At 39.8% G+C, this 13,281-nt stretch overlaps 1 protein-coding gene across 1 annotated transcript in view; it reads right to left on the bottom strand.

The window, feature by feature from the left end:
- Positions 1–9,427: 9,427 nt before the first annotated feature.
- enox1 (ecto-NOX disulfide-thiol exchanger 1) overlaps positions 9,428–13,281 on the bottom strand; it is a 39,982-nt gene continuing 36,128 nt past the window's right edge. The window contains exons 14-15 of the mRNA XM_073488522.1: positions 11,618–11,703; positions 9,428–10,904 (exon numbers count right to left, since the gene is read on the bottom strand). Of these exons, the coding sequence (XP_073344623.1) occupies positions 10,773–10,904; positions 11,618–11,703 (218 nt within the window). The 3' untranslated portion in view covers positions 9,428–10,772. The remainder of the gene's footprint in view (positions 10,905–11,617; positions 11,704–13,281) is intronic.

The raw sequence follows: 13,281 nt of genomic DNA, 5'->3' as shown, positions 1-13,281 counted from the left end.
TGCTCATGATTCTTCAGCCCCTCTGCCATACTAACTTTTCAATCAATTGCACCTGCATGTTGTGATGCCATTTAACAAAGGGAAAACATGCTACAGGATGTTACCAACATCATTTTTACAAAAAGTTAACCTTTGCCTTTCAATGCTGGCACAACAGAAACACAGATCATGTGAAAATATCACACAAAACATCCAGAAGTACCCCAGCAAGCATGCCTACAGCCGGTGGCTATGGCCTGCAGCGCATGCGGTGCCGCTATGGCATGCGGCGCTTGTGGTGCCCGACTCCACACCTCCGGAAGGGGAGGTCGCACGGACTCGGGCCTGGCGCTGTTGGAAAGCCGCTCCTCACTTTTGGGGGGGTGCACCTGCCTCCCATCCCTCTGGCACCTTCCTGTCAAAAGATATTCACCAAAAACGGCGTGCACTCCTGCTAAAACCTCTTATCCTAACCCTAACCACAACCCTTGTTCTTAGCCCCAGCCCTGACTCTAAATTTTAAGTTCATGGGTTATGGGGTTTTAGAATTTATGATAATTAAAAATTTAAAAAAATTTAAAAATTAAAAATATATAATTATATAAAAACAAATATATAAATATTTATTTAATTATAATGTATTTCATATTTACAGGGTTACAATGGGTGGCAAAATTGGTTAAAAACTTGTATACCTTATTTCATTAAGAAGGATGTTAAAAACAAGGGAACACTAACACAGGAATAAAAACTTAAGTTAAACATTCAAGTTAAAAACAGAGGGTATAAAAGGAAGGGCAATACAGAGAGAGCTCATAACCAACTTGACCAGCAAGCAATGAACAGCTCTCTAGACAGCCAAGCACTGCTACCCAGTACAGTTTTTTGTGTGCCTAGACCTGAAGAAGATCCAGAAGAGATCAAAACGTCGTTTGTTTAGTTTTATTTTGGCACACCTTCCTTAGTTATTTAAAAACAATTTGATTTTTTTATTAAACACAATAATTTCCTATTTTTTTTAAAAGTTTTTATATTTTTTCATTTTTATTAATAACAAAATAAACAAAAAAAATGTTTTTAAATTTAAAAACAACAAAAAAAACATGGATGACTGGACGGAGGTCCGCTACAGGAGGAGGCGCCGTAGGGACCGTCAACCCCAGTGGGACCGAGGTTTCGGCCGGTCGGACGGGTGGAAGGACCGTGCACCCCCCTTCTCCTCTCGGAGAGGGTTTCAGGACCCCTATCCTAACCCTAACCAATATTTTGGCCCTAACATTACCCAATAATTTGGCCTTAACCCTAACCCTAGTTTCCTAATCCTATCCAATAATTTGGCACTAACCCTAACCATAAGTCCCCCACTTATAACCTAATCCTAATTACACAAATAAACTACACTAAATTTAGTACTTTAAAAATTAATTTCAATACTTACCTTTATTACCTGTAAAACAAAATTAATATTTATCTCAATATCTTAAAACTAAAATTAGTACTTACCTTAAAACCATTTAAAAACAACAATCTGTTACTTACCTATTATTTAAAACATTTTAAAACATCTAGTGGATAAACTACCTTAATTATAATTAAAACACAATTGAAAACATTATTAATAATTTAAAACACTAAAATTGATACTCACCTTTAACCAATTCCTTAAAAACAATCAAAGCATAACAAGTTAACGTTGCATTTCAAAGGAGGCGTGTCCAACCAGAGCATATAAAAGCAGGAGCTCAAGAGAGAGAGCTCATTCTTACTTGGGCAGTCAGAGGGGAAGCATCATTCCACAGCCAGTAGAGACAGCCGGTCATTTTTTTCGTGTGCTAGGCCTGAAGAAGAACCAGAGGGTTCAAAACGTTGCCCCTTGGCACACGTATATTTAATTTAAATTATACTTCATATAAACTTTAATTTCATAATATATATCTTTATAAATATAAATAAAAAACAAGTTGGTTATTAAATAAATACACCGTGATAAAAAACTATACTTACCCACAAAGGATGGGACGTCTGGATGATGGGGGGTGGAGGGTTGTCCGTCGTGGTGGGAGACACCAGCAGCCCCACCAACCCTACCCAAATATGAGAAGGTGGGACCGGGGGGGCAAGCGCGACCGGGAGATGGAGAGTGCCACTCCTGTTCCCTTCAGGGGACAGGCTCAGTTCCCTACCCAAACTGTGCCATCCAGAAGGAGAGTGTCAGGGAGAGTCACTGTGTTATCCTAATAAACCTAACCCTAACCCATTATTGTGTGTTGTAATCACCACAAAAAGTAACAAAAAAACAAAAAAAGGTCTATACTCACCTGCTCTCAGTACGAGGGCTTGAGACAGGAGGTCCTACCCAGCCTCATCCAGCAGGGGTCCTCCTTACAGCAAAAATGAGTCTTTGCCTCCCATCCCCCTTCTTAAAAGGCCTCCCAGGCAAACGTGCAAGTCTACAAAGACACAGATAAAACATTCATTTAAATGTGGTGAAACAATGTTTGTGTGGGGATTTTATAGTCTTTATTTACCGCCTACCTGATTATTTGGATGCCGCGGTGCCCCCATCTCACTGCAAACACAGCACTTATATTTATATTTCTACACCCCCTGTTACCTGCATGGTAATATAGAGTGTTAATTATGAATTACCTGATTTACTATTTATCTATGTATTTCTCTATTTATTTATTATTTATCCATACATTGAGTTCCATGCTTTACTCAATTATATATTATAATAATATTATTCTCCAGCCTTCTTTAGTGATTCTCCCTGATTTATGCATGCACTAAGGAAATGCAGTTTTCTGTGTTCTGTATGTTTAAGCACTTACATGGACTGTTGACCGTTCGGGACAACGATCCACCCCCAACCACCTTTGCTCCAGATTCGGGGTTCTACACTGACCAATTTTTATGACATTAACTGCTCTTAAGGGCTTAAACTACACAGCTACACATTTGCATAACCTGAGGGACCTCTATTGTGGGGTCTAGTGTGGGCAGAAACAACTTTACAAAAGGCCTCTGCGCCAGTGCACTGGACCCACATTTGTGGCAACTTAAGCCTCATCTCTTCTAACCTAACCCTTTCACTACATACATTTGCTTTTTTGTTTGAAAAGGTCAGGGTTTTTTAATGGAAATATATCAGGTCAAAGTTTTAAAGATTGACTTTCAGAGACTGACATGGGTGAAGATAGGTACATTGACTACTAGATGGAGCCAAATGAAAGCCATAAGGCACCGTGGCAGACATGGTTGTTTTCCATGATATTATTCTTCCTCTTTAACAATAAGTTTCAATAATCACTCAGCTGCTGTTTTGATTTTGTGGTTATGTTTGATTTAGGTTTTTTTGGTTCTTTTGTTTAGTTTGTACACTTCTCCCTACACCTTTTCCATATCTGGTAGTATGCTGACGTTGAGAAAATGCAGGATTTACTGGGAAATTTGTTGAAGAAATCTAGTGGAGCCAGTTTCCTGATTAGGCAGAAATACAAATCAGTCATCTCGTCTTTTCATTAATATCAGTAAACCATGTCATGGGTGTGTTTGCAAGATCTTATAGATATGGAAGGCCTGATGAGTTCACCCAAGTATTTCGATAGAGTGGTTTGAAATGTATTGATTTATGAATATCTGTACTGTTTGATATTGTGCAGCCCCGTAGAGGATACTGTTACATAGTGCATCACACTGGCTTTATAAAGGGAAAAAGGCCGGCTTTACTAGTGTTGAGTCAGGGTCCCTAAAACGCCACTGGTGAGACCAGAGTACATGCTTCATTTAAAATACCAACAGTACCATCGCTCAGTACTACAACATATTTTGGACACACAATTTGATGACATCATACACGGTTACTCACAGCCGTCAGCCAGCCATCAGCAGACTCACAATAGAAACATTTCTAACAAGAGATTTCTCACAGTAATGGCTGCCAGGTGTAATGACAAGCAGGCGTCAGTGATGAGATGTGACAACAGCGGGGGATTTGAAGGAACGTCTCGACACTGTAGTCGACAAAGAGCCGTGGCTAATTAGAGCTGCTGTCAACAGGCTTCGTTAGAGATGGAGAACATCTAATGGAGGGCTGCTCCCTCTGCCTCTGCACAATGTTGCTGCTGAACACATTATTTATAGACCAGCAACACACACACACACACACACACACACACACACACACACACCTCTTCATCAGGATGCAGAGCAAGTGAGAGATCTTTTTGGCCAAGAGGCAAGTTGGCTGTTACCCAAACGCAAGACACACAGAGGCAGGAAGCTAAAACAACAACAAGTTAGCTTCAATAATGTCCTGATATCCAAAATCCAAAAACTCAAACAACATAAACAAGGCAAAGGAAAGTCGAAGTAGAAAACTAAAGAGAAATTCAACACTGAAGACAAACCAGAAGCCACAGAGAACATGGTGGGAAGTCAGAGGGCACACGATGACTGGAGAACAGGACAGACAGATGAAACAACAAAGAGTGAGAGGAACACACAGGCTGAAATACACAGTACTGATTAACTAATGGTTTACAGGTGTAAACAGAAAAGGGGCAGGGAAAAGACAAAGACAGGAAGTAGCAAGTAAAACATGACACACAAGGATATATTCTATAAAATAAAACAGGAAACAATAAATCAATAAGCCAATTCATGCCAATAAGACACATTACAACAGTGATTAGTTCACTTGTCTGTCTTTAACATTACCATTTATATTGTATTTGTCGGTTCAGTCACTTCAATGACTGAACAAACTTAATAAATGAGGAGAAAAACATTCATATAAGGAAAATACAAAATATTTAAATAGTCAATGGTAGGACAGTATCGATAAGTATGTTTCCATCACACCGTTTATACGCACATTTTTAATTTGTCATGTAGTGATCACATTTAGCAGGAAAACGTTTTGTGTATCTAACCCTCCAGTACATTATATCCTGCCCGTCCGTCCAGCAGAGACAGAGCAGGGAGCCGTTAGTGATTATTGCTCTGAGGAATCATCATCCATGGCTGACAGCTACATCCTCTGTAATTTCTGTTTGTGTTTCTTTCAGACAAAAGAACAATACACACAGAGAGAGGGAAGGACGGGGGAGATAAATGGAAGAGGAGGAGCTGTGAGAAAGAGATAGAGGACAGAAACACTGAGGAGAAAAAGAAACAGAAGCTAAAGAAGAAAAGTAGTTCAGGAGACAGATTTTACAAAACAGCAAATGAGTTTACTAATCCTGTTCTCGGTGCTCTGTTTGTCTTTGTTTTGGTTGTGTTTTTACACCAAAATGTGTTGTATGTGTCGTCTTACACCCCCAATAATGTTGCGCCAATTTTCAATCTGTGTATATTGGCCATTTTTACTTTTCCAGGTAGGATGTCCATCATGAGAATATGGGTTAGGGTTTATGTACGCGTAGCATGATGGTGCTACAACTGACATTGCATTTACAAACAATTCACTGCCCATTCCACAGTGATGTCAGTCGATCTTACGAAGAATACAGCATACATACAGACAAGCAATTAAAAGTTAAGCTTAAAAATATTGAAATTATACAGATATCAGATACCAAAAGGTGCTGATTCTACAAACCCTTTCTATCATTTCATTTAATTCCTGTCCAAGACAGTGTGATGCTCCTGCATAAACCAACATCCAAACAAAAGGACCCAGTGTGAGCTGGTGAATGTGGGGAATGAAGCCGCTGGCAGCTGTTGTCTACAAATCGTGACATGAACAGTGAGGAGCCCACAGAGAGAGAAAGGCTTGGTGTTGACACAGTAAACCTAACAGACACATAAATACTGCAGCCAGCTTCCTCCTCTGCACACACCAATGTGTGATTATGTGTGTTCCCTGTTCACGAGTGCAGCGCTGCCCTAAATTGTGAAATTGGTTTTTCTCTTCTGTCAGGCCCAGAGGAAACAGAAGCAGCTGTGTGAAATCTTTCAGCTTACTGCTTCTACTTGTGGACAAACAGCAGCACTGTGCAGTTACCACTGATTTAACTTGCAAATTAATATGACATCATCTATTTATTGCTACTGAAAGCCGCCTACAAACACTGCAGTACAAAATGAATATGTTGATTAACAGAACTGATTCTGGTTATCAACATCAAACGTCTGAATGGAAGACATGAAGACATTCACTGTGTTCATGTCTTTAAACTGATACACCAACGTCCGACAATGATGGTAGACGTAATAACAAAAACAGTGTCTCATAATGAGATGATGTCATTTCAGATTAATAAAATCAATGTCATAAATTACACAAAGCACACCAACAACAATCCTGAACACTTGATACATTTAAATATGGTACATGACTTATGTTCATTTTTTATGATAACTTGACTTAATAACCTTTGACTTGGAATCAGTAGTCACATTATTGAACTATGTAGCATTATCTGTCCGTCTGTGTGCGTCTCTGTCTGTCTGTGTGTGTGTCTCTGTCTGTCTATCTGTGTCTGTGTGTGTCTCTGTCTGTCTGTGTGTGTGTCTGTCTTTCTATCTGTGTCTCTGTCTCTCTGTGTGTGTCTCTGTCTGTCTGTGTCTCTGTGTGTCTTTCTGTCTTTGTCTCTGTCTATCTGTGTCTCTGTCTGTCTCTGTGTGTGTCTCTGTCTGTTTGTCTCTGTCTGTCTCTGTGTGTGTCTCTGTCTGTTTGTCTCTGTCTGTCTGTGTCTCTGTCTGTGTGTGTGTGTGTGTCTGATAATAATAAAGTACTGAGTACTGACCGTTCAGAATATAAACATGCTGACTGGAGCTGCAGCTGCTGTGACCACATTAAAAAGACGTTCAGTAGTTTGAATGAATCTGTCTTTGTTTTGTGTTGCTCTCGTTAGTGTCACCTGTCCAGTGAGCCTCAGGTGTCTTCAGTTGGTGTGATTTTCCTTCTTTCAGCTGTCAGTTCATCTTTCTCATCTGTATTCCTGCATGGTTTCCTTATAGCCAGTCTAGTTTCATGGATTTCTCCTTTCCTCTTGGACTTTCCTAAACTTGCTCCCTCACATTTTGTTGCCTGGCTGTTTTTGTCCACTACAATCAGCTTCATGTTACTGAAGCTCACCTTTGATTTCCTCCTTTTTGCTAAATGTAAACAGGATCAACAAAGTGAAAATTATAACCTGTGAAGGAAAGATTTACTGTTGTAGACTGCAGTACTTGGAGCTCCATGGACCAAATAAACTGATACCTGGAGAAATAAAGATTCTTTTAAGTAATTTTCATGGTTGTGGTATAAAGTCTAAGTTAAATGTTGCTATGTTGTATAAAGCTAATGTTGCTGTACAGATGTTAGCTGTCTCAGCTGTGTGTGTGTGTGTGTGTGTGTGTGTGTGTGTGTGTGTGTGTGTGTGTTTATCTCCTAGGTTCTCTCATCTTATTTTTCTCTCTGTACTTTATGTAAGTAATGTTAAGCCTCAGGACAATGTGAAAGTAAGGTTGGCCTTTATTTATCTGTCTGAACCTGGTTGTAGCTCTGTATGCTATCATGATCCTACAATTTGCTTCACATTCAGCCTCAACACATTATCAGAAACGACAAGGTTTGGTTGCGGGTTCCTTTGCATGAGCTACAGTTAGTCAGTGATTCCTTAATACAATTACTTTTTCTCGTGCTGAAAGAGGTTAGTGAGCCGTGACAGGGAAAAATTTTCATGTATTCAGTCTCCCTTTTTACGAGAGATTACGTTTGACACAGTGAAGCTCTGCCCTAGATTTCCATTTAGATATCACACACACACAAGTTCATTATCAAGATGTGTATGTGTCTGTTGTGTGTGTGTGTGTGTGTGTTTTACGCCAGCGTCAGAAGCAGCCTTTTACATCATCCTGTGAGATCAATTCACCAGTGTTAAGGTGGAAGTACTGTTTGACTTACAACCAAACGAGCCGAAAACTACTCAAGTAAAAATACTGTATACTAACCCACTGTTGTTAAGTACTCCAGTGAAAGTCATTATCAAATGAACTACTTTGGTTAGAGAAAAGCATCTACTGGAAAAACAACTTGAGTAACTTCATTTCATGTGGATATGACAGATGGTCTTTGTAAGGTAAAGAAGTAACCATACACTTGAGTTCATGTCTCACCATTCACTGATTAGATCACCTGCGACAGAAACAGACGATATTTTACTTCTTTACTTGTGAGTTAATGTTGAGCTCTATTAAGTGCACCAGCTTTTTGTCCCAAATATTGAATATGATTTGGCAAATTAATCGTCCATGTGGATGCCCTAAGCCTAACCCTGATAACTCCACTACAGTGTCTTTAACCTGCCAGTATAATATCTCACCGACAGCCACAGATCAGCTGTGAGATTCTACTTCCAGGTCTGTCCAATCACATGAAGACAGAGAAGTGATTTCATCAGTTTATCTCTCTGAAAATGTCTCATATCAGATGCCTCATTTGGGCTCATTAGAAAATATTACTGTTGTGTTTTATCATTGACTGCTGATTAAATACACACAGGTGTTCACTTCTTCACGTTGACCTGAAGATCTGTGGGTTAGGGTTAGGGTTAGGGTGAGATCATCGTGTCCACATATGAATTAAAGTATTTGCTCTTTTTCTTTTCTGTCTCCTCATCTGAATACATTAATGACCATTTAACAGTTAATACAGCTGCAAAGTCACTACCCATTCTCTCCAATATCTACATTACCACAACAAGTTGGAAAAGTATTAGTTCTTAAACATGATCTACTGTGTGAACGTAGCAGTAACACAATAGACAGGCTATCTGAAACACTGATCTATGACCAGCATGCACTCTGCACTGTCTGTTTAGCTGCTGTTTGAAAGCAAGGGCAGGTATTTCGCTTCACTGTTGGGGGTGGGGAAATAAACAGAAAACATTCTCAAGAGCAATTCCTGAAGGGGACACCCTTGATTGTTTTTTAGGGACAACCCGGGAAGTTTTCTAACCCTGTTTGTCACGACAAAACCAGGTGTTTGTACTGAGTTTTTTTTGGGCTGAAACCTAAAACTTGTGACAACAAAGCAACTGCACCTTTTTTTAAAGTTATTTTTTGCAAAATATTTACACTTACTGTGGTCCACCAGCACCACGCTGAGACGCTCCACAGAGACAGGTGTGTGAGGTGCAGGTTGATTGGCAGTGGGGGGTGGAGTTAAAAACACATCATTCCCCATATTTAATTAGCACAAGTGTTTTCATTGCATATTATTGTATACTTTAGTTTTATCACTGATTCCGTCTATGTTCTATCTAAAGCCATTCACAGGCAGTCATCGGCAGTATGTTAACAGAGCACCAGCAGGCCTGGGACCAGCGTCTTAATATAACATGCATTAAAACACAAAATAATATATACATAACATGAACTAAATTCATTTAAATCTACTAAAAGAAGGGTAATAAGTAAGCAAGTGTTTAGTCATAAAGTTTCTACCAATCTCTGCTGACGACAACTTTATTTTAATAAGAAAAACAGTGACAAACAACTTTATGGAAGTGCAATACAAAATCAGTTAATTATCATTTGTAATTTGACATGTACAGCACTGTGGACTGTGGAGACACAAAAAGAGGGAACATGTGGCTGAAAGCAACAAAATAGGACACATGTGTGGCATCTCATCCACTCAGTATCTTCATCCCTTCATTTCTATCTTCTTCACTCTTCGCTCCATTCAGAGGGAAAAAGTTAGCTAAACTGTTAGGAACTCTTACATTTAAAAAGTATATTTTACAAAAGCAGGACACAGTCCAGGACAATTATTCATCTTTTTTCATCATATTTAAATACAGTATGTAACTTATGGCAGCGAGACGCTTCAGTGCTGCCTTCAGTGAACACCTTTGTACAGTATAATGAAATAAATTAAGTGGAATGATTAACTTGATTTCTCTCCCTCATATCATGTTTTATAGCTCATATTTCCATCATCCTTTTTCAGTTTTCCCCAGATATTTTCCCTTTTCCTCCTTCACCCCTTTAGTTAATGTCCACAATCTCTGCAGGAAGCTCAAGTAGGAAGAAATCATTCTGATTATTTCAAATACTGAAGGAGTTTCCCTCCATTATGTTCATCCAAATAAGCAATATTGTTGCAACAGCAGTCGTATCGCTCTAAATGCATCTGTCTCGATGAAAAGCGTCTGTGCATGACTTTGTCTGATGACAGATTTAAAAAGAGTCCTTCAGTTTGATTTGTTTGGCCAGTGGGAGGCTTTTTGCTTTATTCCCAGACAAACCCTGCAGTACCACAAAGAGGGAGGGTGGGCTCTCTGTGGTCCCATCATGCCGCAAGATTACAGACCGACTTTCTGGCCAAAATAGGCAATAAATGTTCCCATTTTGTAGATAAATGAAATAAGGTTTGGTGTGATTTTTTTTCAGAAGACCAAATATGTGAAGGATCAACTTTGGTACAAATTTAACTCTGTCTTCCTGTCGATGGGTTGCTGCTGGGGACCACTTAAGAGAACAAAGTGAGGACAGGGTCCTGTTGCAGTTCATTGTGTTGACTTTCAGCAGTGAGGCGAAGATAGGGTGGAACCAACCATCACTTATTTCACCTCAACCTTAAATCAGGAAGTGGTCTGTGTTTGGGATTTCCTACTTTTTGAAGTCTGAACATCTGTATCTTCCACAGTTTCCAGTGTCTGCTTCCGTGAACATCATTGTCCCACACACTGCTGTGTATCCAACATGATTTGTGATTGACGAACGCACACACACGGTTAAAAGTCTAATGTGTTCAGTGTGTTTTCTCAGTGTGTGTGTGCGTTCTTCCTGCGTCACGCTGCACCGAGGCTGTCAAAACCACAGAACTTCCATCGTTTCTCCAGAGTCGCACCGACGCCACTCAGCTCCTGCCTGAACATACTGGGCAGACGGACCATGAGACGCTCCAGCTCGCCAGCCGTCACCTGACAGACAGAGAGGTCACACCAGTTAATGTTGTCACGACTTTAGTGCGGCCGCTTTTAAAGATGGAGCTAAGTTTAATTTCTTTCTTTATCTGCTGAGTATCTTGAAATTCCCTCCTCATTTATGACAATTATATTTTGTTTTATACATTTTGTTTGTTTAGTTTGTTTGACATAAGACTCATGAGACATTGTCAGGGATAACAAGGCAAAGTCCAGGACTTATTTCCTTGTAATCTCATTCTGCTAAGTAACTAAAGCTGTCAGATAAATGTAGTATCGAAAAAACACAATATTTCCCTCTGATATGTTGTGGAGTAGAGGAAGAAACTATCAAAATGGAAATACTCAAGTAAAGTACCTTCTAACTGTCCTTAAGTACAGCACCTGAGTAAATGCACTTAGTTTTTTTTGGCCTTTGTATGGCTTCATTGATAGTACAGCTCACGACAGGAAACAGGGTGAGAGAGCCCAGGCCAGACTCGAACCCCGGGCTGCTGCAGCGAGGGCAAAGCCCTTTGCACATGGGACGCCCGCTCTACCAACTGAGCTAATGGACGCCCCAAATACACTTAGTTACTTTCCACCACTGCTGAAGTGTCACAGTTTAAAACACAGAGGGCATTTAACCTTTTCTGGATGGGCAGCTTTAAATAAATTTAGACTATACCCACTTCTCTACAGAACTGACTACTCCGTGTGTCCTTCTTTACCTTTGAGTCCAGTCTCTGTATGTACGACCACAGATACTCAAGGTTAGCCCCAAATGGATGGACGTGGAGAAAGGTCGATATAATTCCTGCAGAGAAGAAGAAAACTCATTAGACAAACCTATTACTGACAGATACTGAAGGAACAAACTTGTTTCTGACAGATACTGAAGGAACAACCTCGTTACTGACAGATACTGAAGGGACAACCTCGTTACTGACAGATACTAAAGGGACGACCTCATTACTGACAGATACTGAAGGAACAACCTCGTTACTGACAGATACTGAAGGGACAACCTCGTTACTGACAGATACTAAAGGGACGACCTCATTACTGACAGATACTGACGGGACAACCTCGTTACTGACAGATACTGAAGGGACAACCTCGTTACTGACAGATACTGAAGGGACAACCTCGTTACTGACAGATACTGAAGGGACAACCTGTGTGCATTTTATTCTTCATACAGATACTATTTACATAATCAACATGTTTTCAATGGTGCAGATTTAGTTTTACAAGTGTGTGAATAACAAAGGCTTATCAAGCTAAAAAAGCTAACAGAGAAAGAGAGAGAACTGACAGACAGCTTTGAACCACTCGGGTGGATATTAGGTGAGGTTAGGGTTAGCAGCCAATCTGCATCCTCATGAAGTGCTGCACAATAAACGAACAGCATAGTGGCCCCAGAAAAGATGCTGGCCAGAGCACAAATCGCTCTTGAGTTGATCACTTCTGAGAGGTCCTGCAAAGGTAGGCAGTCATGCAGAGGGAGTATGGATGGGGGGAGGGATGGTGGTGTGGTGGGGGGTGGGGGAATAGAGAAGCGTCCCCTGGAGGACCCGGCACAGCCAATTTTTATTTCCTTGATTTATGTGGCGAAACGCTGGCAATTACAGACAGGCCTAATTCAATTCCTTCCACTAGGCCTATTCACATGGAACAGTGCCACCAGAGGAGGACTGTAGGGTGTGTGTGTGTGTGTGTGTGGGTTAGGGTCCACCAAAATACTCTACTGAAGGGGATGGAGGAAAATAACCAACAACCAACAGCAAAACCGAGGCTTTGAGCTGTTTTTAACTACAGGATATTCATTGTATTTTACTAACAAGAATATTTGGGAAACACATGTAAAGGTGATACCTGCTGTCTGTATCTTTGTATTTACGGAACAAATATTAGAACGTCAATACAGCGACTTTAAGTGAATTTCCCAAAATATCAAACTGTTTCTTTATTAAAGCATCATACACTCGAAGAATTACTCACAGGGCCTGAGATGTTTTAATACACTCGCCTATTTTTTTTAATCTGTAGATTTTATATGCAAAGGCAACATTATTATTTTTTTTTTTTATTATTGTTTTTTATAATTATATATGCAAAAATATGACACTAAAATTCCTAAATGGCTGAAATACATTTACATTCATTATGGGCAGGATGTAGCCAATCAGAGGCAGAGTAGGGCGGGTCATGCCGAGCAAGGTAGTGTGATCTAAAATAACACTGCTGCAGCAGTAGCAACTGCGTGTCTGCTGACTGACTGGAGTGTATATATATATATATATATATATATATATATATACACACACATATATATGTGTATATATATATACATATATATATATACATATATATATATATATATATACATATA

The sequence above is a fragment of the Pagrus major genome, chromosome 19, assembly GCF_040436345.1.
Source record: "Pagrus major chromosome 19, Pma_NU_1.0".
In the NCBI taxonomy this organism is placed as follows: Eukaryota; Metazoa; Chordata; class Actinopteri; order Spariformes; family Sparidae; genus Pagrus; species Pagrus major.
The sequence above is the reverse complement of the archived record's forward strand: the minus strand, read 5'-3'. Positions and strand labels throughout refer to the sequence as shown.